The sequence below is a fragment of the Triturus cristatus genome, chromosome 7 (genome assembly GCF_964204655.1).
Source record: "Triturus cristatus chromosome 7, aTriCri1.1, whole genome shotgun sequence".
Classification (NCBI taxonomy): Eukaryota; Metazoa; Chordata; class Amphibia; order Caudata; family Salamandridae; genus Triturus; species Triturus cristatus.
The window spans coordinates 1,369,137,866-1,369,164,088 of NC_140590.1; the positions used below are offsets into that span (position 1 = coordinate 1,369,137,866).

General features: G+C 42.6%; 1 protein-coding gene across 1 annotated transcript in view; it reads right to left on the bottom strand.

Annotated features, from left to right (window-relative positions):
- Positions 1–4,261: 4,261 nt before the first annotated feature.
- Positions 4,262–26,223, bottom strand: part of LOC146812076 (vomeronasal type-2 receptor 26-like) — a 90,780-nt gene continuing 68,818 nt past the window's right edge. The window contains exon 3 of the mRNA XM_085615123.1: positions 4,262–5,160. Within this exon, the coding sequence (XP_085471249.1) occupies positions 4,262–5,160 (899 nt within the window). The remainder of the gene's footprint in view (positions 5,161–26,223) is intronic.

Genomic DNA, 26,223 nt, shown 5'->3' on the forward strand with positions numbered 1-26,223 from the left:
TTTATTATTCTTTCAAATTTTATTTAGCCATGTTTTGCTGCAGCCTTGTGTTTATTATAGTTTAAGACTTCCCTTTTGTTTGAAGCCGTTAATATGATCTGGTATGTTAACTTCAGCCCTTCTTATACTACTGATGTTTTGCTCATTATATTTTTTGATGACAAAATATGTGATATATTACTGTTTTGTTTTCCCTTTATTCTCAATAAAAAACTAATCTTTTGAAACTTAAAAAAGAAGAGACCAAATTTCCAGTTGGCCTGGTAGACTATTCGCAAACACTCTGTGTCTTTTAAAGGGTCACAAATCCACCAAGTTCAAACCAAGACAGCCCGAAGACCGTACCAAGACACAGCCCGTAGTCTCGTGCTGTTCAAGCAAGGCAGTCCGAAAACTGCACCAAGACAGTCCGAAGACTGTACCAAGTTCAAGAAAACAGTCCGGAGACTGTACCAAGTTCAAGAAGACTGTCCAGTGACTGCGCTAAGACACTGCCCGCAGGCTTGTGCCTCTCAAAAATGGCGCAATTTTTCCAAGAATTAAATCACTCACCTGGTGTTCTCAGGTCAAGTCAAGTTATTCTCCACTGCTGACTCTTTGGACCAAATGGTGAACTCCAAGGTTTTGCCTTCTTAGGACCCCAGCCGGTGACCACTAGACAAGGAGTCGCCCGATCAGACAGGTGAGGCAGCTGCGAGAACCAAGCTCGATCGTGTGGGGTACCCCGATCCTCCCAACCTACCGGACGCAACCTCGACCCTGCCACCCGATTATGGGTGAGTCGGGTCACCTTGCGGGCTCCCTGTTTGGGCGCCAACTGAAGGAAGTCACCTTTAGGGGCCACCCGAGTTACTTAAAACCACCTGCTATGCTTTCCCAAGTAATGAAGAGTCGGTCAGACAGTAGAGAATACAAACAGGCTTTTATTAGCAATACTCTGCAGAGGAGTCCATTCTGGCCTGCACCCTAAGATGCCTGCCGAGGGACTGGCCCCCCAACAGCCCACAACACATAATCATCCTTCCCAGAACCTCCAACCATGCCCACAGTGGAAAGTTACCCGCTCAGGCCAAACGTGAACAAAGCAGGCACAGAAGGATGGGCTACCACCTGCCAGATAGGTACATACTATCAGTGTCTCAAGGTTTCCGTGCTGAGGCTCGGCGTCTCCTAATTTGGGAGCAAAGTTACACACAAGGATAGGAAGGCGAGGACAGAATTGCCTATTCATTAGTAAGTCAGAATCCAACATTGAGCAGGGAAGGAAATAATAGCTGAATTTACAGTGTTCTGCCAAGGCAAGCAAAACGAATAATGAGGCCTTGTTCAGACACAGCCTAATGGGGATTGCTAAATACAAATGGAGTCACACTTGCTAACTGAGCTTGCACATTACAAGGATAACTCAGTGGGTTACATAACGTGAATGCAAATGGAATGTCATTTAGCTGCACACTGCTAACCTACTATGGCACGGAATAAGTATATGATAAGAATGGGGTTTTTCAAACTTAACAACTTTGTTCCACAGAGGTAAAATGATCATTCATCTGAAACCAATTCTCTGTTAGAAATTGCAATTTGGTGGTAGTTTCCTCCATGAAGGGACAGAGAGCACGTATCTCTATAAATAACATGTCGAGAGAAACAGAAGAAGAAGGCTTCGGTGGGGAAGGTGGGTCCTTCTTCAAATGTTTGGTGGTGGTTTTCCCTGCTGCAGGAGCGATAGTGCCCAGAGAAGACGAGGTTTTAACAATAGATACCAACGAGTCTTCCATTCTTGAAAATTCAGTGAATATTTAAATTTTTAATAAAGGACTGCATAGAATGTGAGAAGAGACCAGTTTTTTCAATCTTCCCATAAGAGGATCAAAATTACATAGTAATATGTCTCAAATATAATAATGAACATATAGGCCCATTCTTAAGTACAATGCAACAGTGAAAATATTACCAGCAATATGACAGGAAAATAATAACTGCCCTTCATGAAGAGGAAAAGATGCCAAGCTGTTCCCAGAGAAATATTATGTGGCGGATTCTCACATTTGGCTCAATAGGAGAGAGTGAAATAAGTCATAGAGGGGCAGCATTCACCTAGATCCAGTAAAGAGTAAAGCATGAAGACAAAATGGCTGGCAAAGCAAGACTTGTTATAAATGGCACATTGAATGAACCTCTCCAGTCAGAAAAGGTCTCTCCTTTTAAAACACATAATTATTGAAAGGACAGTTCATCTTGAATGAGCCCGAAGAGTAGAGAACAACATATAATTCTCACCAGGCAGGTAAATGAAACAAAGACGGTGCACCTAAATTGGCAGTCGCGGTCAGCGCGGCTCCTTAGTAAAGTGCAACATGAAAGGTTATGAAGTTGCGCGTTCCAAATAAAGCTCAGAAAGTGAGCCCACGGAGTCAGCGCATCATTTGCTTGTCTGCGCCCCTCACCACGAACCGGCAAATCGTCTTCAAACTTGGTCCACCTGCGTCATCCACGGGAGCCTCACACAGGTGCCACCATCCTCCATTGGCGTCAAGCCACGCCTCTGGTATTAACTCTTCTGCCAGTTTTGAATGTCATGAGAGGTACCAATTACCTATATTTTGTGCTGTTTGGGAATAGTCCTGGAAGTGCTCACTCATAAAACTTCTAATTTGGATATAACTAAACCATATGTTGGGAGCTATCTCTGGATAATTCTTGACTAGTTTTCCCCAAGGTATCCCAGACCCTGCTTGACAAAAGTTACCAGCAAAGGACATCCAACTCTTTCCCAACTAGATATAGCAAATTATCTAACTGTAAACCGAACTTTACAGCATTTTTTAATCTTGAAGATAGATGGATCCAGGGTACCTTGTACTCCTGCCAAATGTTTTCTAATCTAAAGATTTGTTACCTTCCATGAGGAGTGGTTCTTTTACTTGTGGCGTTACACGGTCTCCTTCATAAGTCGGTAGGCACTATTTATTTTTTATTTGCAGCGCGGTCTGCTTTCACTTTAGCGGCTGCGCTTGTTTATTTAATTAATTTGCCGGGAGGGCGAAAGGTAGCGGTTTTACTCACTAATCTAATAAGCATTTGCAATGCAATAGATCTCGCATTTACGCAAATTTGAGCTGTTGACATTGCAAATAACAATGCCTTTTATTTTTTATTTCGTTGTTAAAACCTAAATAAAAGGCATTTTCATTTACAATGCCAATAGCTTGAACTCGCGTAAATGCGAGACCTATTGCATTGCAAATGCTTTCTTATATTACTAAGACTAAAGAAAAATTAAGAATGATTTCACCAGTATGAACAGAATTGAATTGTAGAATATTCAATGATGGTATGTTCTATTGTTAACATATTGTTAGCCTAACAGATTGAATGCTAGATGTATAACACGCAAAGTGTAAAAATCTAATTATAAAGTTAGGTCTGGGTAAGGCTAGTGGAAATGAACACAGCAGCACTTTACTGCTGCCACACTAATCTGCTATATCCAGAATTGGGGGCGGATTCACAGAACTAATCTGAGATAAAATCCTAAACTTACTACTTTTGGTATTCACAGAAGGCATTTAGTAGTAATAAAGTTAGGGCTCCTAACTTTACTACTACTAAACTGAGACAAAATCCTAACTTTACGACTTTCAGTATTAACAAAAGGCATTTAGTAGTAGTAAAGTTAGGAGTCCTAAGTTTACTACTACTAAATGCCTTCAAGGACTACCAAAAGTAGTACGTTTAGGATTTTATCTCTGATTAATTCTGTGAATCGGCCCCAAGGCCAGTTAAAAACTCATGAATGAATGAATGTAGGTTTATAGAGCACACTCTGACTCGAAGTTGATCATCCTGGCCTGAGTTTACAACCCCTATAATCCTGTCTGGAGACAGAGAGACATGTTTATGTATAAAATATCTAATTTATGATCAACATACATTTTCTGAGCGGAGTTGGAGACATGTGAGTGCAGGTGCTGTTTCAATGTTATTCATTTTTTTCTCTTTGATATTGTTCCCATCTTGAACATGTAGAAAAAATAACATATTTAATGCATGAAAAAAGTGCTAAATACTTCTGGATCTTGCTCACCATGGATTTATATAGAGTGGCTACATGCAGTGAGTGACACCAACTCAAGTGGTGTGAGAATTTATTAACATATATCCATAGAAATGTTGCAGTGCCCATCCATGCAAATATCATGACACACAAACTTAGACTATGTACTTTACTGGACAGATCTCAATACTTAACTAACAAGGGTCATGCTTTGCTTTGAAGATTTTTCCTTGTGTTTTTTTCAGGTCTTAGCATGATAACATAACACTTTGGCAAGAATATACAGAGCAGTAAACCAGCACTAGAGGACAAAATTGCAAATATTTCCACTGAAACCATGTGTTTCCCCTTGGTGCTCAGGTACGCTGGGATAAAGGATGTCCAAACACTGAGAAAGACCATCATGCTGAAGGTGATCAGTTTTGCCTCATTAAAAGTGTCTGGCAAATTCCTTGCCTGAAAGGCAACTAGGAAACTCAGACATGCCAAGAAACCTAGGTAGCCCAACATACAGTAGAATGCAGCCTGTGAATTCTCATTACATTCAACAATGATCTTTCCAATAGTGGTCCTCATATTCATTTCCAGGAAAGGAGGGGCAAGCTCCAGCCATGTGATGCAAATAATAAGCTGGAGTAAAAGGCACATCATGACAATAAAAGCAGGCACTTGAAATCCCACCCACCACCTGATTTTACTGCCTGGCTTTGTTGCTTTAAATGCAATCACAACCAGGATTGTTTTTGCAAGGATGCACCCTATAGAAAAGGAAAATGTCACACCAAAGAATGTTTGTCTTAGAAGGCAGCTCATCCTCGCTGGGCGTCCAATAAATGTCAGGGAGCACAGAAAGCAGAGCACGAGGGAAGACAGGAGCATGTAACTTAGACTGCGGTTGTTTGCTCGGACAATAGGAGTGTCTTGATGTTTGATGAATATTGTCAGTCCAGCAGCTGTGACGAGTGACAACAGAAGAGCAAGAACTGCCAGGCTCGCTCCAAGGGGCTCAGAGAAAGACAGGAATTCTTCTGCTTTTCGAATACAATCATTTCTCTCCGAATTCGGCCAATGATCATCTGGGCACCTTATACAATTGATTGCATCTATAGGATGAAGAAGAGAAAAGAACATACAAAGATTGATATTTTCTTTACAATCTGTGCTTATTTAAAAAAAAAATCTCAATTTCTGCTAATACCAATGCATGCAATTAACATTTTAAGTTTCCAGTATCACATTACAAAATAACCACATCCTATTTCACTTGGTATTTATTTGTGGAAAAAATCAGTGTGGAAAACATCAGTGACTGCTACAAAATCTCTGCCGTCCTATAATGTACCATATTTCCAGCTTTAAAAATCCTGCCTCAGGACGTATGACTGGAATTTGGCCCATTATATCTAGCAGTCTGACAGTTACAATGGTTTTGTGTCACATCATCCACTTTGAGTTAATTTGATCCCAGGCTCACATCTAAATCATTTTTATCTTAACAATTTCCACTATCTGTGTAGTTTTTGCTAGAAACCTTGTATTATATCACAAATATTAGTACTGTTCAGGGGTTCATCATCAGGATTCCCACATCGTTCTTCTGAAATTCCTGCTTCTCAAGGAGCACCTTCAGCATCATCAACATGTGTTTATACTGCTGTGCCAACCCAATGTCTCTCCTTGTCTTCCTGCCTCATCTTATGACCTCAAATGGATGGGCTTGAGCCTACATAAAGCTGGAGAGGCCTATGGAGCTGTGGTTTGCTCATCGGAGAGTGCTTTGCTCATCTGAGATCTCTATTTGTTTCCCTACCTTTTGTTCAGACCTAGAATTATTGGCTTGGGCTCACAGAAACCAACCTAAGCTAACAGCATAGCACAGTTATGGCCTGGTTGGGCCTATCTGCACCCATGTATACCTGGATGAGGTAGGATTGAGCACACCTTATTGAATCATTGATAGCATGTAATACTAAAGGTACTGATGCTCAAACTATGATTAAATAGAATCACCCACTTGTATGCTGGATTTTGGTGCGAGGTCCTTGGTTTGAGTGGGACTCAATATTCAGGTGTTAGCTGAGTGAAAAATATGTCCATTTGGAGAAACTTGGACAGGTAACTGTTTGCTTAATTTCTTTGGAGGATTCATTCATCTCACTTCTCTTCTCTCATGGTGTCAGAGAGGTTCTGAGAGTGCCTTGAATATCACAGATGACTACACCACATAAAAAAGTAGACACCATCCACGATCGTGTTGAAGCTTAGAAGCAGCATCATTGGCGATTGTGCCATCTAGATGTGGATTGGGCTGAGCCAGGAGTGGGCTTGGTGACTTTGTTGGCCAATTTGATGGTGGAGATGGCTCCTGCCGAGAGACTCTTTTAGAGTAAGGGCATACCTTTGATTTTCAGACAACAAATGCAAGCCCCATTTTCCCATGGCAATATGAAGTTGTAAGTTCATTGAGAATAATGGGCAGTGCCATGGGAAGTATGGCAATAGGCATCTTGTACTGCAGAGCAGTAGCTGGAGTGGAGAAGAAATGAGGAAAGATACTGCGATGGAGGAAGAAAGTGACTGGGGGTGCATGCAGTGCCATGTTCTGATGCAGATACTGGTTTGCCTGGAAGTCAACTTTTGACCGCAGAAGCTCATGCATACATGTTTTTGGGTATTATTTACTAATTGTATTTATACTGCTATTGAGCGAAGGACTGTAGAGACCTATAAGGAGGTCAACACAGACTGTATCCATATCTCAGCTGGGGTACCTGTGGGGGTCACAGAGAAGGATAGATCTTTGACAATACATATACTAACTTCTTACAGTGAATTCTATTTAAACAAAAATGGTTATGCCCACTTCCATATCTTTTATTTATTTTCTTTTGTTGGGTGATGATTCACTTGCATCCCTGTTGTCAGAACACTCTAACCAAACTCCTTCCATTGCTCAAAGATTCAACAGGATTCCCTAATTATTATTTTTTAGGTCTCGCTGAGCCAAGCGCATGCGCTGGCTCGGAGAGACATTTTGTAAGGGACTTTTCAAAGTGCTACCGCTGGCATTGAGCTACAGTGCACGAGGCGTGCACGCACGCAAAGCAGCCATATGGCTTAACGTCGCTCTCCCTCATAACCTCCTCTCCACCCCCTTCCCTGCTGCTAGTCCACCAGAACTCCCGCTTCTCCCCCGTCCCCTCCCCCCCCCCCCCCCGACAGATCGCGTCTCGCGGCCGCTCGCGCGGCCAATGCTTGGGTCCTGAAGGTGGCAGCAAAAATCATTCCGAGTAAACTCTGATCCTGCAAGTTTTTTTTTGTCATGACCTGTATGCCAAGTTCTTGCAGCTCTTTTCAAGCAACAACATATTCATTGTATCCACCATCTACTTATATAATTTACAGATATTCCATTCCCCCAGTGAATATGGGCAAACTAAAGACGCCCTGTGGTCTAGCGTGCAGTTTTATCTCCCGTCACATCATAAGGAGTGTTCTTTTCACCACAGAAGATGACACACTGCTGCTGTTCTGCCGCTGCCTAAGTTGAATGTGAGGGTGTCAAGCCCCAGTCATCAGAGCACGAGGTGTTGAAGCCTCTGCCAGATTGTACTGTCATCTTACTGTACCTACCACACTTCCTCTTCCCCTGCTCTCCATCCCTTTTGAGCATACTGTACAGGCTTTCTGTATCCCAGACTTTCCGTACTTGTTTAACTCGTCATTAATAAACAAGCACAGGCAAAGCAATTACCTCGTTTTTTTAATGAAATCGTCTCTTCATGATTGTTCAATTTCGTGTGCGTGGCTCTGTTCGTTTTTGAAATTGGGAACATGTAAAGGAGTCAAAGGATAAGTGAATGGATGAATGAATTAGTGCATGGATCGATGAATGGGTTAGTGATTAGGTGCACGGATAGACGTATGAAAGAGTGCATGGCAGACCATCCACAATAACCCACTTACATAAAGTTCAGGGACTTGGCCCGTCACACACAAACATGTCCATCAATTACCAAGCACTTTCACTAATAAAAAGCCAGACCAATGAGGTATGCCAGTGCTGGCTATCCATGTTTGGGTGATGGGACCCAGGAGCAAATAAAGTTGTTTGTTAGGCTGGTAACATTTGCAAGCTTCAGAGTGTAACACCAGTCAGGCTACTGCTCACCCCGTGTTTTCCCTGTCCCAGAGACATCACACTCCAGAAAAATCTCTATTCCTGTGCTGGAGTCTGTGATAAAACAAAGAGGCTGAATAGATTTACTGCCTAGGAGCATTGACTGGAATTCAGAGAAGAATGATCAGCCTGCCCGGGCTTACCTGGGAGAAGCACCTTCCCATCAACAACGCTTGATGCAAACTTACAAAGCCAAACTCCATAATATAGGAAATAGAGCCCAAGTTCTGGTTGCGTGTTGCAGTTGGGAGGGTGGTACATAGAGGGTTCCCTGTGCATTCAATAAGACTTATGCTATTGTGCCCCACTTTGTCTCTTTTTTGTGCAAGGTCCCAGCAGGTATTGGCGAAGGGCTACGCTTCATGTTGCTCTACATAAGACTCTTTAAGTTGAGATATTTTTGCTATCATCAAAATGGTCATATTAACCTGGTCTATTGATACTTGGAACTAAAACCTGTCCTAGGCTGACTACATCAAATCAGGCCTGGGTCCATGACTCTGGATCTGGGAGAGCCAGGAAAATTCAAGAGTGGCCAATGAAGATACTTAGGCCTCGATTTTCAACTCACAGCTGGACTTAGACTGATTTGCATATGGAAGGTCTCTGTATAGAGTGTCACATTAGGTAAAAAATAGACATAGATGTGGTTTGAGGTATTACCAGTGGCTGAAATTAAATCAAGCACTTCAACCACCATCTTTTGTTTTCCTCAATGTGATGCCCTCAGTGTCATGTGTATGCTCAAATTTGGGTACCTCACTCACTGTGCCATCACAATCAAGCTACACCCTAGATAAAGCCTGAATTGCTGCCAAAATGGTCATGGGCTGCTTTTTCTATCATTTGGACAGGGACAGACTTGGCATCTCGGGCTGGAGAGCCTGTATTGGAGGAGCACCCATGCTGATTAGCATATAACTAGTCTGGGGAGTTGGATATGGCTAGTCTGCAGTCTGAGGAACTACCAGTGACTGAGATTAATTGTATCCATCATCTTTTTGGTTTTCTTGATTTTTTCATATTGGCAAACATAGGTAGTAGCTTCTTTCGGCCAAGGTACCCACATTTATCACCCAGTAATCAGTTACAAGGCAGTGGTGGACGCAGGGATAACTCTAATCAACTGGTGGTATCACTATCTCTAGTGGTCTGCTACATTTGCATTTTAAGGTTCAGATGCTGGCATTCAGCACCTGAATTTTCATTGTTTTCTAGGGTAATAAGATGGCAGAGGCCATGATGAGGTCCACCAGCGCAAAGCATGCAGGAGTCTTATGTCACGTGTGGCAGGGTTTTCTTGATAATGCATGCATGTGACATAAAAGACAGGCCTGATTGTAAGCCAATGTGAACTCCCTTATACAATATTAGAGTGTGTGTATATTAGTCTTAGGTCCTAGAAAACAAACTATCTGTTTGAATGGTAATGCTAACAAATGACTGCACAATCACCAGGGGCCTGATTCACAAAAGTAAACTTAGACTAAAAGTCTAAGTTTAGACCTGAAGTCTTACGTTTAGACCTAAAATCTAACTTTACCTCTACTAAAGTTAAACTTTTGGTCTAAGTTTAGACCAAAAGTCTAACTTAGACCAAAAGTTTAACTTTAGTAGTAGTAAAGTTTGACTTTTGGTCTAAGTTAGACTTTTGGTCTAAACTTATACCTAAAGTCTAACTTTGCTAGTAGTAAAGTTAGACTTAGAATTTAGGTCTATACTTAGACTTCAGGTCTAAACTTAGACTTTTGGTCTGAGCTTACTTTTGTGAATCAGGCCTTATTTTTAGGTCTCGCTGAGCCCAGCGCATGCGCTGGCTCGGAGAGACATTTTGTATGTGAGTTTTTTAAATGCTGCTGGCTGGCCTAGCGCTTGCGTGCACGTGAGCATGCACGCGCGCAGCCGCCATGCGCTAGGCCAGCCAGCAGCACTCATGAACGCCTTTCTGCGTCATCGCGATCACTTTGGCTTTCACAGCGATCTTGAAATAGCAGAAGTTTTGTTGCACTCCCACTACCACGCCGTCTCAAAGCCCTCTCCTACTGTCAAGAGAATACATATCCACATCTGTGCAGAAAACATTTAGAGCGCACTGGTTGACAAGCAAGCACGCCGGCTGCTCGTAACGCGCGTTATTTCCTGAAGCCAGTCCCGGCTGACCACCAATCGGATGCCTGCTTTCACTTCCGCAGCAGCGGTGCGTCTGCAGCGCCGTCGTTTGTGTTGAGCATTTAGAAGACTCCCTACTCCGCAAACAGCTGTTTCCATGATGGCTGGCAGAGAGCTCTCTCTTATAATTGGCGAACTCTTACCACTACAGCTTGCCAGCTCCTGGTTTTGTGGACTGTAACAACAACAGAAGTTATAGCTTCACCTTTTTAATTGGTGTTTATTTTCCTGCAGTGCGTCTTCAGCAGTCCCTTTGCTTCCGACGTATTTGCTAAAAGCGAGCGGTGGAGTTTCTGAGAAGTCTGCGTCTTAGTTGATGTGCTTTTTTGTAATGCTTTTGAGGAAAGTAGCAAGTGTAGTTTTGCTAAAAAAAAATCTATGTAATAATTTTATGGCTATCTAATAAATCTGCTTCTCTGATGACATATTTCTTAAAAAATAGATCTTCACTACGCCTACATTTATGCGTATTTGTGGAAACAAAATGCACTTCAAGTGAACAAACTGCTAAGTTTACAGTTGAGTGCTGGTTTTTAGGTCTCGATCAGACCTAAATCTAACAAGCGTTGGCATCGCCAATAGGTCTCGCTTTTGGGACCTTATAAGTATTTAGTTATGCAGCACAATAGCCTTGGTGCAACAACAACTGTTGCATGGCAAAACACTTATAAGATCCCAAAGGCGAGACCTATTGGCTATGCCAATGCTTGTTAAACTTCTCTTTATTGAGAAACAAAGAGCAAACAGCGACACAAATAGTGATATGCAGCAAGGAAACCCATCGCACAGGATGGCACATTTGTGTGGTCATGCATATATTTTTTTTAATAATCTTTATTAGTTTTCAACAAATTATACAAAGAAGGTATAGTAGTAATATGCACGGGATTACACAAATTGCAACAATAGCAGCGTTTTTGAGGTGCTAGACAATGGTACAGATAATATTTTACAGTTCAACAATAACAATTTTACTCCACAGTTCCAGATTTTAGTAATTAAGATAATAACAATAACAAAAGTGTCTGTTCAAGGAAGTCCGTACCATCTATACCAACATTTATACTAGCCGTGGGTGAACAAGTATATGTAACTGAGTATGTATTTAAGGGGGTTTGAGGGGGAGACCCTGTCCTTCATGCCAGTATACACATAATTTCCGCTGATCACTCATCTGGTGTCATGTGTACAGTGGGCGGTGATCGCACCACATACTTTGTAGGTATGACACGGTGTTTCAAGGGAAATATGAAACAACGTATATTCTAAGTTGTAGCTGGGTTATTGCGCTCAATTGTGCTTCTATGGTGGTTAGGTAATCTCGCCATTGCATGGGATTAGTTGATGGTGGTTGCTGACCAGTTGGTATTCATGCTCTGCTATAAGTGCCCTACGAAGGTCTAGGAGCCATGTGTGTGCTTTGGGACCCGCTGGCGATTTCCAAGCCATAGCAAGCCTGCATTTTGACCATCCCAGTGCTAAGTACTCACACTTATTAAGGTTCCTGCGTTGGGCGTTGTGCTTTGTTATTCCTAACATGAAATGTTGACCCTGGTCTGCATCTATCAGCGTCCCAGCAACCTAATTCCAGAAGGTCTGGAGACAGGGGCAGGTCCATACCATATGAGGGAAGGTAGTATCAGTGGCTAGACACCTAGAGGCAGATTTACAAGCACCTTGCGACACTTTTACGCCGCCATTGCGTCACTTTTGTGATTACAACGTGACGCATCTAGGCAGATGCGTCACGTTGTAAAGCCCTGCGCCACATGAAACCTGCGTCAGGTTTCATGTGGGCGTTCCAGCGCAGGGTGGGCGATCCCTCGCAGGAAAGCCCCGTAAAACTGACGCAGTGAAATCTACAAGATTTCACGGAGTCAGTTTTACGACGCTGCTGCGTCAAATCCTTACGCCTGCTTGAAGCAGGCGTAAGGAATGATGCACCACGTTAAGTATGGGCGGCCCCTGTGCATTGCAGGAGTTGCATCGCACTTGCGACGCGACTCCAGCAATGCCCAGCCCGTATGCCACAAGATGCGTCACGCATCTGCCCCTCCTTGCACCATGGTGCACCGCATTGTAAATGCGACGGATCCGTGGTGAGGCAAAGGGGGGGATTGCGTGACGCAGCTGTTCTGGCGCATCCCTTCTGATTTGCAGAGATGCGCCAGAAGTTGTAAATCTGCCCCTAGGGCATATGTCAATGGATGTGGGATACATGCGTGCCAATCTATCAGGAGTGGGGTATGTGTGATAGAGATATTTAAATTGTGTGTACTTCAGCCTGGCATTCATGGATATAACCTTGGGATCCCACACATTGTGCCCGCTGTTTATCCGTGATACTGATTGACAGTGCGGAGTCCCAGTATTCACATAATGGCACTAATAGAGGCGCAAAATCGGGCCTAAGGGAATTGCAAATTGCTGTGATTGCCTTTTTGTCTCACCCATGTGTTAATAGAGCTTGCAATACCGTGGATGCAGTGGGTTCCGTGTGTATATTGCCACATATCTAGAAAAATGGCCGTGTCAGTGTTGTGTACATTAGGAAAGACCCTGGCGGTATACCGAAGTCATCTATTAGCTTTGGCGCATAGTTTTGAGTCTGCAAATAGGTCTCGCGATATTTCAAGCCCAGTCACTCGCCAGGTTTCAAGTTCGGAGCACTTATGACAAATATAGGGGCCAGGGAGTACTTCAAGAGGAAGATTAGGAGCATATGGTGCGGGCTGACCGCACGACAGGACATGTTTTAGCCAGCTGCGTCTAGCTGCCAACATTAGAACATTGCCCTGTGTTTTTTACAGTGAGGATTTGAAGCCTGACATCCATTCCATCAAGGGTGGCTGCCGTAGGGCTACCGCACAGGAGTCCATTCAGCTAGATTGCAACTTGTGAGCCACCTCATGGGCCATTGTAATTGTGCGGCTGCATAACAGTGTTCGTAATCCAGTGCCCCCAATCCCCCTCAGATATAGGCAGGTATAATTTCTGAAGTGCCACCCAGGGCCTGCAGCCGCCCCAAATTATGGACACCAGGAGTGATTGTAGGTCTTTAAAGAACCTGTGCGGTAGATTGAGTGGAAGGACAGAGAAAAAGTACAAAAGTCAAGGGAGTAAGAGCATCTTAGTGATAGCAATCCACCCCATAGGAGAGCATTGCAGACCAGTCCAGAATGGAAGAGCAGCTCGGGCTCTAGTGAACTTCTTTCCCAAATTACCTTCCATCATATCTATCTGAGAGTGATAGATTTGCACCCCATGATATTTAAAGGAGTCCAAGTGAGTGGAGTGATAGGTAGATTGTATCTTTGCTCTAAAGCCAGGGGTTCCATTGGAAATACCACTGATTTAGACCAGTTAACTCTTAGACCAGATATTCGAGCACGGTCGTCTAGGACCTTGATTAGTTCTTGCAGAACTTTATAGCGGTCTCGCAGATAGATTAACGCGTCGTCTGCGTAAAGAGAGACAATGTGCCACTGATCATATGCACGAAAGCTCCAGCCTAAAACGCGGCAGCGTAATCTGCATGCCAAAGGCTCCATGGTCAGCGCAAAAAGGATGGGCGATATGGGGCAGCCCTGTCTAGTTTCACGCTCTATGAAGAAGGAGGAAGAAACAATGCAGCCAGTCTTGACTCTGGCTTGTGGTTTTGCATACAGTATCCTCACCCATCTGAAAAAATTAGTGCCCATGCCAAAGCCTGCCAACACAGCTAGTAGGTATTGCCAACACAGGGTGTTAAATGCTTTCTCGATATCTAATGCAGCTATCCATGGTAAGTCTGTTTCTGTTCGGGCCCACTCTAACAGTTTAAAAAGCCGGTGTGAGTTCAAGCCGGTGTTTCTTCCTGGGATCAACCCATTCTGGTCGTCGTGCACCAGTGTTTGTACTACATCTATTAACCTGTTGGCTAATATCTTGCCCAGGATTTTGTAATCTGAGTTCAGTAATGATAGATGGCGGTAAGAGCACATTTGGAGGGGGTCTCTGCCAGATTTTAGTAATACGACCTGCACCGCTTCCCTTAGTGAAGGCGGTAGCTCCCCCCCATTCAAATGCCTCCCCATATACTCCACATAGCCTTGGGCTAAGTTGTTCAGAATAGTTTGAATAGAATTCTGAAGGCCATCCATCTGCCCCTGGGGTCTTGCCCATGGCTAATTGTTTGATGGTTTCAGAGACCTCATCTGCTGATTTATGGGCCATTAGCAATTCGTATTGGTCCTGCATTATCTGCGGGAGAGTAACTTGGGACAAAAACTGTTGAGTGGGCAAAGGATCATCAAGGTGGGGAGCTTTATAAAGAGATGCATAGTATTAAAAAAAAGAATCATTAATCCCTTCTTGCGTATTCATCAAAAGACCATCAGAGGTGTGTATTGCCATGAACGGGGGGCTGCAAGGCATCGGCTTATAACAACTAAGCCAGCACCTAGTCTCCCCCTTTATGTTGCCGGGCTAGGTATTGCTTGTAGTTTAAGGTGCATAGGCTGTCCAGTGTCTCCTTGTATGCTAGGCGAGCCTTGGCCAACACTGGTGCAATACTTGGGTCTGCGGGGGAGAATTGTTCGCACCGTTGTATTCCCGACTCGTGGTCTTGGAGCTCTTTCTTGAGCGCCATACGAGAGCCGCAAACTGCCTTAATCACCTGTCCACAGAGAACAGTCTTGAAACTTCCCATTTAATGCCAGCAAGGGATGCAGAGCCCGCATTCGTTTGAAAGTATGCATCTATAGATTGTGTTATGAGTGCTCTTAATGTTGCGTCTTTCAGTGCCTCCATAGGGAAGCGCCATGACAGGATGCTAGTTTTATGTGTTCCTCATGACAATTGTACCTATAGCGGACTATGATCTGATATCGTGCGAACTAAATACTCCGCCTATGATACCCTCGGTATGGCAGTGTAAGAGCAGTTTATGGCATCTGTCCTTGTGTGTAGGTTATGTATTTTGGAGTAGTATGAATAAGTGTGTGATGTGGAATGCGAGCTGCGCCAAGCTTCAGTGACTTGCATGTTGTTGATTCAGTACTTCATATGCTGTGCCAGGGCAATGGATTGCGCTTCCGGGAGTGGCGGGCGTGAGCGATCTAAAACCAGATCCGATACGCAGTTAGTCTCCCCCCCCAAGTATGTTGGTGCCGTTGGATCTCTGAGCAGTGATGGCTTCAACGTTTGTAAGAATAAGGCATGTCTTGCGTTTGGTGCATATAGTGAGACTAATGTCAGTGAGGAGCAGTATAAAAGTCCCTCCAGAATCGCATATTAACCATCTCAGTCTACCCGGGTATGCGATTTCTGCAGTGGTGTTCACGGCGCTATCCAAATTAGGGTGCCCCTGGCATAGCCTGAGTATATTGTGCTATCACCGTGCCTCTCAAGCGCTTGCGTAGTGATGTGAGGGTTTGAGTGGTGAGGTGAGTTTCCTGGATCAATGCTATTGTGTTCTTGTGGCTTCGCAAGTATTGGTACACCTTGTGGCATTTAACACAGCCAGCTAGGCCTCGAATGTTCCTGGTTATCGAAAGATAATTATTGCCTATTGTCATTTGTGCCAGTATTTGATAGTGAAAAAACGCTCCAGACCCCTGACTGCACCCAGAGATGGGCAGTGCATCGACCCTCTGCTTAACACCTTAATATTGGTCTGGCTAACTTCTGCGTGATGTGCATATTGTGTGATATAACAGAGAAGACAGACTGCAATAAACATTTGTAATACCCAACTCACCACCCCAGGCCGACTTCCAATGGGCAATAGGCCATCTGCACTGAAATGCAATTAAACAAAAAACTGTAATTAATGTAAAGGAGGAACAAAAGTGGCATTATGTGTATAAGGATAGTTCGCAAAGAGAGAATATCAAATGAGCAGAGAGAGAAGAAAAGAAGAGACATTTAGATGCTATATCAGCCACTTATCGTGCGTGAGGGTGCTGCAGATCGGAGCATACAAATTCTCCCTACTTCCACGGACAGAGTAATTCCATAGTCACACGCACACACACTCATCAAACGCTAGGGCCCAACACACTAACATTCGTTCTATTACTCTATCCTCACAGAATATACGAGAGAACTCCTAAACCAATCTGCATCTAAACTGAGGTCAATGCGACCTAATTGTTATGTCTTGAGCCATGATTTAAACAATAAGAACATATTTGAAAATTCAATAAATGACAAAGAAATAACCACCCGACACTGTGATTCAAACAAAAGGTTATTTTTATCTAAATTAGTTCAAATGAAAAGTCAATCAATAGCAAAATCATTATTCTCATAGTTACCTATTCTATCTAAGTGTCATTTTAGGTCAGGACAGGTCTCTCAGTAAAGTCTCCCGAGTCGCCGTCCTTTCAATCAGCGTCGATCCTCTCGAGCATAGGTTCGGGAAGAAGTGGCCTTAGACCCTCTCTAGTTTAACAATATTTATAGGAAAACTAACACATTTAAAGTTACAAACAAACTCTAGACGTCCGTCGAGCCGTTGAGCAGAGCGAGCAGGAAAGGATGTTGACTCGCAACATTTAGAAAAACCTCCGCTCTCGAAAATCTCAAAAATAAAAACACGGAAGAAGGAAGCTCAAACTAAAAAATGCAACATCCATGAATGCTCTTCCTCGGAATCATAGTGAAGCCACCGCAAGTTTATCAAAGTTCATTGTGGCTTTTTACTCTCCCAAGGATAACTGGTGACAACTGGCAACAAGCCCGGAGCTGCTGTCCTCACGGAAACTTTTAATACAGACAGAGGCCGAAGTCAGGATTTCATCCATATTCAGCGAGGCCTCTCTTCGTATTTCAGCTACTCAAATGCAGGCTGTAAATGTCGGCCATCTTTGACTAGGCCAGAATGGACAATCTTAATTAAAAGAAACACAAAACAACGTTACTACACCGTAATGATTATACAGTGTTAATTCCCACTAATACCCTTATGTGTATGTAATTATCTAGCCATCTGCGACATAAAGAAGCATTAAAGCACGTTATTTTAAAGTGCAAACACATAACAAATAGCAATTTAGCAACACTTATTTTATTAATTTGCTCACCAACTTAGTTCACGTATTAATAAAGCAACATAAATGCATTCCCACGTGTAATTCTTTCATTAGTAAGGTTGATTAGTCAGAAACTTCAACAAAATTAATATCTAGTAATTATTTATTAGTAATTTTAATTATGACATATGCTGATGTTCGGGTTTTGACAGAAAACCCTGCTCCAGCAATCCCCCCTTTGGTGATATCTATCACCACAAAAACCAACCCCCAAAAAAATTTGGTCCCCATTTCTTAGGAGAAATTGAGATGTCTTTTATAAACAACATTACACACCAGACTCTCTTTCATCATCTCTCTTCGATCCCAGATACACACTCTCCCTAAATTCTTCTAATTCTATTTCTTGTGGGTCTCTCTTTGACCTCTTTTGTTTCTTTTCAATATTTTCTCTCATAATTTTCTTTTTCCCTCCCCTGTTTTTACAACACAAACACCCTAATCTAAGTATCAATAAAGCAACAATCACACACGTCAAAGGAAACAATATCTTACCAAATATGGTACTACCAATTTTAACTATAAAATTCTTAACAGCAATCATCTTATTAGCCATTTTAGTCCAGATACTTTCAGCTTCCAGTGGTACTAGTTCTTCATGCAAATCAGTAATATTTTTGATATAGACCTTTAGATCTTTGCTTTCATCAGGAATGTAAGTGCAACAATGTTCAGCATTCCACAGACTCCACCCTCTTTGGCCAATAGAATATCAAGGGCAAGTCGATTTTGCATTGACATGGCACGTAAGGCAACAATCTCCGTATTCACCAACAGAAACCCTCCAGCGGTGCTTGTCGATAAGCGATCCACCACTGTTGACAGCTTCCGAATTCCATATGCATTTAATGAAATTCCCACTGCTGGAATCAAAGCTCCAAAAATATCTCCTACAATTTCTGACCAAGTTTCTCTCTTAAAGCGTGTTAGTAAATTAATTTGTTCTACATCCTCTATCTTATCTATATGAAAAATCTTTGGAAAGACCAGGCCAACATAACATGTGCCATACCAATGGTCAGGCAACCTGTAATAAGCCCTATTCCCACAAATATAATACACTCCCGGGAAAACTGGATCCTCTCCTCCCTTGAATCCCCATCCTGTTGCAATAAATTATGTATCATGACACTCACTAGTCCCAACGAAATAATTATCATATTGGGATTTCTTTCTGGTAATGCATAATTTACCCTTCTGTGGTGCATCTAAAGCCAAAGTTGGACTGGCCCCATTCTTCAACTCCTTTCCCATCTCAATGTCCCACACTGTCTCACTCATCTTATATTCTCCTGCCTTTTCATGCATGCTCACTCTCCTTTTCTCTACCATATCCAGGAAAGCTTTTTCTTCTTCTTTCAAACTGCAAGTTAAATTGTTTCAAAAAATATAATCTAAGGTTAATTCTTCTGTCTCAATAAAAATCTCACCAAAAATGTTAGCTTCTTTTGCAGGATTCAGTTTCTTATTCATAGGCAATTGCCCAAAAATCTTATCTTTATTAGACATCTCATAATCTATTTTCCCTAGTAAATAAAAAACACTACTTAGCACACTACACGAAATCCCATACGTAGCTGGAAGATGATGATAAGTAACTCCCTCTGAAACGGATGCAGGCAATTGCATACAGACGTAGCAATCCCTTACTTCCATTGTCTTTACGTATTCATACAACAATTTTGAAAAAACATTGCTAGAAAAATCATTAATCGATCTATCTTTATGTATATAAACATTACTAATTCTAGTTGGCACTACTTTCTGTGAACCCTTCCCTATGTTAGTCATATTCTCAGTATGTATTCCAAAAGTATCTATTGTCACTCTAAAAGTAACCAATAAAGCAAGTACACTCCATAGTAGCATTAATAATCCTGTACAGCAGCAGCACATTCGACACCATCTTTTCAAGAAGGTACATCTACTTTGATTATTCTCTGTGTTAGCCATTTTACTACTTTGGCAGTGTCTTTTGACTTAGCCTCTACTACTCCACTACTGAATCTCTAGAACACTAGATTATTTCAATCTGCTAATCTTTAAAACTCTTCTTTCCCACTCTTCTCCAAGTGACTCCTTCAGTTCACTCAATTTGGATTTTCATAACTTTTTACTTCTTCTTCAGCAACATCAAATTGTATCAGATCTTCAATATCCTGAGTATCTGACTCTTCTCCAATGTCAGTCAAGATAACTTTCAGGACTCCGACAGTTTTCTCCTCCTCAACCACTTCTCGTAAGGTCCCCTCTGCATTTCCTTGACTCTCTGCCTCTTCTTCTTCAGACAGTGCCACATACGTCCATTCCGGTGACCTATACTTCTGGTTAGGCTTTCTGATTCTCTTGATCTCCTCTGGTTCTCTTGATTCCTTTTGTTTTTCAATCTTTGCTTGATTCTGACTCGACACCTCGTTCACCTGTTCAGCTTTTGATGAACTTGCCCGTGTCAGTCTGTACCTCAGCCTCTTTATCTTGTTAGGCCAAAGATCTCCTCTTACACTCCTTTTCGGTCTCACTTCCTTATTATTACTTCTTTCTCAGATCCGAGTTCTCTTTCTCAGAACTCGACCCTCTGATTTTCCATTCTCACTCTCATCTGATTCTGTCTCATTTGCCTCTTGTTCATCAACAATTTTCTTTTGCTCCACAGACCTCTTCTCCACTAATTGAGATTTCCCTACTACTGTCCCTCCTCGGGTCTCCGACACGCAATCTTCTTGCTGTCTACTTGTCCCTTCACCTAGCTTATCAGGAATGTTCCCTACACCTCCTCGGGGGTCTTCCGCAATCTGTCCCTCTCTATCTTCTTCTGGCCCTACTTCTTCAGAAATAATCTCAGGTGGATCTTCAACCTCTTCATCTGACTCAGGTATAGTCTCTGTGGAATTGCTCTTTTCTTTCCTCTTTCCTCCTTTATTTTCTCCACTGCTTGTTGGAACAACTTCAGGCACTCTTACAGAATCTGAACTCTCCTCTGAAGCTCTCAATGTTTCTCTTGAAGCTTCTCTCGGTAAGAAAAAAGAATCACCTGACTCTCTTTCCAACTCTTCCCCCCTTTCAGGATTCTTTTTTCTTCTCACTGTTTCAGTGTCTGGATCATCACTGGAATCTGACTCTTCAAAATACTCTTTCCCAGTCCCATCCTTTGGATTTGGAACTCTCAGAGTATGACTTGCATGAACCCAGTTCTTCACACCAGCACACTTCACAGCAGTCGTTGTGGTCAAAATGACTTGTCTTGGCCTTCCCCACCTCGGAACCAAGCAATTTCTTCTTCTGTGCACCTTTATCCTCACCCAGGCCCCTGGACTCAGATCATGGGCTTGCTTCTTTTCAAGTGTGGTGGCGTCTCCTCCAACCTGGTGAAACACAGAATGAACTGCGTCAGCCAGGCCTTTACAGTAATCCAAAATCATGTCATCAGTTATTGTCATCAATTTGTTGACAGGCACGAATGCATGTCTCATTGCTCGTCCCATCAGTATTTCATGTGGACTCAACCCTGTAGTTCTATCTGGAGTAGATCTAATAGTCATTAGCACTAGAGGCAAGACATCAGGCCATTTCATTCCAGTGGCTAAACACATCTTACCAATCCTGTTTTTGATTGTGCCATTCATCTGTTCTACAACACCAGAAGCCTCTGGTCTGTATGCACAATGTAGCTTCTGCTGTATGCTCAATGCTTCACAAATCAAACCCATGAGCTCATTGTAGAAGTGTCCCCCTCTGTCTGACTCAATTGTCACTGGGAACCCGTATCTAGGAATCAACTCTCTTAACAGTAATTTTGCCACTGTTATTCCATCATTTCTCCTAGTCGGATAGGCTTCTACCCATCTTGAGAACAAACAGACTACCACTAGAACATACCTCAATCTATTGACCTGAGGCATTTCAATGAAATCTATTTGCATTCTGGTAAAAGGACCTCCTTCTCTGCCTATTGTTCCTAGGCTCACCACTGTCTTTTTTCCAGTATTGAACTGCTGACAAATCAAACATCTCTGACAGATGCTCTCCGCAATCAACCTGAACTTTGCATTGTACCAGGTTTGTTTAAAAGACCTAATCATTGCATCCCTTCCCAGATGTCCCTGGCCATGATACATTCTTGCCATTGTCGACAGCATTGAGTTGGGCATGACTGGTCTACCATCTCTATAGATCCAAACATGAGCTGTCTCTCTTGGGGCACAACCTGCCTTGATCCAATCTCTCATTTCCTCATCTCCTGCCTCATCCTGCAACTGTTTCACTTCATCCCACGTCTCTAGGACATTAGTAAACATCACAGAACAAAAAGACATTTCCCTCTCTCGTGCCCTATTAATCGAATGATTGTTCTTAGCACAATACTGTGCTATGTCATTGGCAAAACGATTACCAAGAGTAACAAAATCATCTCCTTGTCCATGAGCAGCACACTTCACAACTGCTAACTCTTTAGGCAGCTGTATCGCCTCAAGCAATTTTCCAATCACTGCGGCATTCTTTATTGGAGTCCCACTCGACGTCAAGAAACCTCTCTGTAACCAAAGCTGGCCGAAATCATGAACAACTCCAAATCCGTACTGACTATCAGTCATCACAGTCACTCTCAGATTCTTCCCAATTTTGCAAGCTTTTGTCAATGCCACCAATTCAGCCACTTGAGCAGATCTCACTCCTTTCAAAGGCGAAGTTTCCATAACTTCTGAAACCTTGCACACCGCATATGCTGCACTTAGCACACCATCATCAGTTCTCAGACATGATCCATCCACAAACAGCACATGATCACTCTCAGGCAACGGCAAATCTCTTATGTCTGGTCTTGGTTTTGTGCAGTAGTCAAGCACATCCAAACAATCATGATCAACATCATCTCCCACATTCACATTGTCAGCATCTGGTAACAACGTCGCTGGATTCACATTCACACATCTCTCGAGAGTCACATTTGATGCTCCCAGAATTATTTTCTCATATTTAGTCAGCCGACTATGTGACATGTACTGAGTCCTGCTTCTTGTCAAAAGAATTGCCACATCATGAGGTACGAACACCCTTACAGGATATCCCATTATTATGCCCTCACTCTGTTCCAAGCTTCTGCATGTAGCAGCTACTGCTTTCAGGCAACCTGGCAAACCCACAGCTACGGGGTCAAGTGTCGATGAGAAGTACGCAACCGGCCTTCTCAGTTGTCCGTGCTTCTGAATTAACACTGAAAGTGCACATCCATTTCTCTCACTGCAATACAACTCAAACTCTTTCTCATAGTCTGGCATTCCCAAATCAGGGGCTTCACACATTCTGCTCTTTAACTCTTCAAATGCTGCCATTTGTTCTCCATCCAGTTCCAATTGGTCTTTCACTTCACTTTTAGTCAATTTAATCAGTGGCTTTGCTATCAGGGAGAAATTACTTATCCACTGACGACAATAACCCACCATTCCCAGAAACATCCTCACTTCTCTCTGGGTCATTGGGGCTCTCATTCCTCTGATAATTTTGATTCTGTCATTGGTCACACTTCTCAGACTTTTTCAATATTGTGTCCAAGATAATGTACTTCTTTCTTGCAAAACTGCAATTTGGCTGGAGATACCTTTAACCCTCCATCTGCCAGATGATTCAGTAAAGCTATAGTATCTACTTCACAAGCTTCACGTGTCTTTGATGCCACAAGTAGGTCATCAATATACTGCACTAGTACTGAGTTTTCAGGCATGATCAAACTCTCCAATGATTTTTTCAATAACTGATTGAATATCGAAGGACTCTCTGTATACCCCTGTGGGATACGGCACCATGCCAAAATACGCTGTCCAAACCTAAATGCAAAAATCGGTTGGCTGTCATGATGCAATGGAATTGAAAAGAAAGCATGACACAAATCAATCACCGTGTACCACTCAGCATCATGTGGAATCTGATACAAAATCACTGACGGATTTGGCACAATGGTACAGCATGCTACCACAATTTTGTTAATCTTTCTCAAATCTTGTACAATCCTGAACTTCCCATTAGGTTTCTTTAGCCCCATTATCGGTGAATTACATGGGCTACTCAGTAACTCTCTCAAAACACCTTGCTGAATCATCTTGTCAATTATAGGTGTTATTCCCTCAATTATCTCTGGTGTCAATCTGTACTGTGGGATATTAGGATAAGTGATTCCCTCTTTCACTGAAATCTTGACTGGATCTACATTATTCATCAATCCCACATCTTCTCCAGTAAAATCCCAAACCGCTGCTTTTACTGTACTCCTCAACTCCTGAGGCAAGTCATCTGGATTAAATACAGCATATGTCCCAACAATCTCACTTTCTCTATTATCTAGAGTCATCCTATACAAGACATCCTCATCTGGTGTCTCAAAAGCTATTCCATCCGGAGTACAAAAAATTGTGCAATTCATTTTACACAATAAGTCCCTACCTAACAAGTTCACTGGACTAGTGTCACAGACCACAAATCTGTGCATATCTGAAAATTTCCCTATTCTTACCTTTACTGGTTCAGTAAGACGAGTCTTAATCTGTGTATTAGCTACACCAACCACTTGGATTGCTTCGTCCGAGAGAGGAAGATTTCTTATATCTGCTGACCTGACAGTTGATCTCGTCGCTCCTGTGTCTACCAAAAAAGTAACACTTTCCCCATTTATTTTCCCATCTACAAATGGTCCTGCCTGGTCTATTTCTAGAGTTGCACCAAGTATGCACTCTTCCTCCTCTCTTCGGCACCGTCAGTAGTCCCCTTCAGACTCACTCCCCTCATTCTTTAGCCAGTACTGCTGTACTGGGTTAGTACGTCTCGGTTTGTTTACCTGCTCATCATTGTAGAATCCTGAGTCCTGGTTATATTTCTGAGACCCTCTATTCTGCGGCAAGGGCGGTTTTGGCTCTTGACTCTGCTGTCTGACAACCTTCTGCTGTTGCTGCTGATGATTACACCCCTCGTTCTGCACCTGTTGATTCAATGATTTATTCTCATTACTCACTAATGGTGGATTGGTACACTCGGATCTCCAATGCCCCAATTGTCCACAGTTGTGACATGGGAACTTCTTTTTGGCCTCTTCTAGATTCCCCTTTCCTTTTCCTGTACCATATCTGGGCCTATTTCCTGGATTATTTGCTTGTTCCACCATCTGTGCTTCTTGTCTTTCAGCAACTTTCACCTGTGCCCACATTGCTTTCTCTTTCAGCTTTCTTTGTTTTGCCTCAATCTCATCACTGAAGTACTTCGCATGTCTCAAGAGTTCATCAATCTTTTTACTCTGCCAATCAACTGTGTGCTCTCGAATCCTTTCACTGATTTCAGGTCTCAAGCCATATACAAATCTGTATACAAAATGACTCAAATCCTTATCACCCAGGTGTTCATCTCCACTAAACTGTTTAAAAGCCAGTATCAGCCTTTCATAAAAAGCATGAACTGATTCTTTTGCTTCCTGATGTGTCCGATCTATCTTAACTCAGTCTGTTTCTTTAGGGGGTAGCTTATTCTTCAGAAACACAATAACCTGCTCGTACTTCTTCATGACCTCCGGGTCTGGTGCTCCTGTTTTCTGATCTCTGGGATACTCCTTAGCAGGCCAATCTACAACTATTTTGCACTCTGCCCACAAGTCTTCTGGAACAATTATATCAAACAGACTATTCAGATCAATCCACAGCACTTTTGACAATTTCACAAACCTGTCTACCTGCCTATACCACTCGACGGACTTTTCTCTCAATCGAGGAAAATCATTCGTAAATGACAAAATATCCTGTCTAGTCCATGGAACATGTACATATCCTCCTCCAGGAATCTCCCTCATAGGATAAGCATCCACTGTTTTTTCCTTTTCTCTCATGGGAAATGCTGAATAAGTCCTGTCCACTGAATCTTCCCTTTTCTTGTACCACCTATCCTTCCATTTTTCCACATCACCCCATTTTCGCAATAAGGAAATCATCTCCTTAATCTGCCCTGTTCTGCCAACATCATTTAGATTCTCAATGCCCTTGTTGGAGAAATCCACCCTGTAAGGCTTCTGCAAAGCTTTCACCTTATCCATATCAACTCCCATTTCACTCGCTATTCCTCTCAACCTGTCATGTGTACTTTTAGCCCTCCATGTAATACTCTTGCACATGAATAACAACTCTCCATCATGATGATTTTTCAACATCTCTGTAGGAATTGTCCCTGCTATGAGTTCCTCCAGTTCTATGCACAACCTGGCTACATCCACTGCCTGTGAATCTTTATCTTTCTTTTGGAGAACTTTCAACCAATCATTCAAATCCTCAGCGTTACTTCTGTAGATCTTTTCACTGTACTCACTCGTTCTGCCATCCTCTGTGGTTCTAAAATTGATCTTTCTAAACAACCAGTATTCAATCCTGAATTAGGCTGTACATCTGACCCTCCACCACATGTGTCATGTCTCAGCTGTCTCAAATGATTTTCTTCCATCCTCATTTCTGACTCTCCCGAAGAATTAACCAAACCATTTCCTACATATGGAACTGTCAAACCATTTTCACCCATTCTTTGATTATCAAAAATAGGCATAACCGGACCTATGGTTACAGGCACTGTAACAGCTTCTAGATTCTTGGTTAATTCTCTGATCTTTTCTGTCAACTCAGATGTTGTTCTTGCTAACTCTCTTGTTTTCTCATCCCCGATTGCACTCTCTCTCTCTCGCTCTCTCTCTCTCTCTCTCTTTCCGTGAAATAGCTACCACT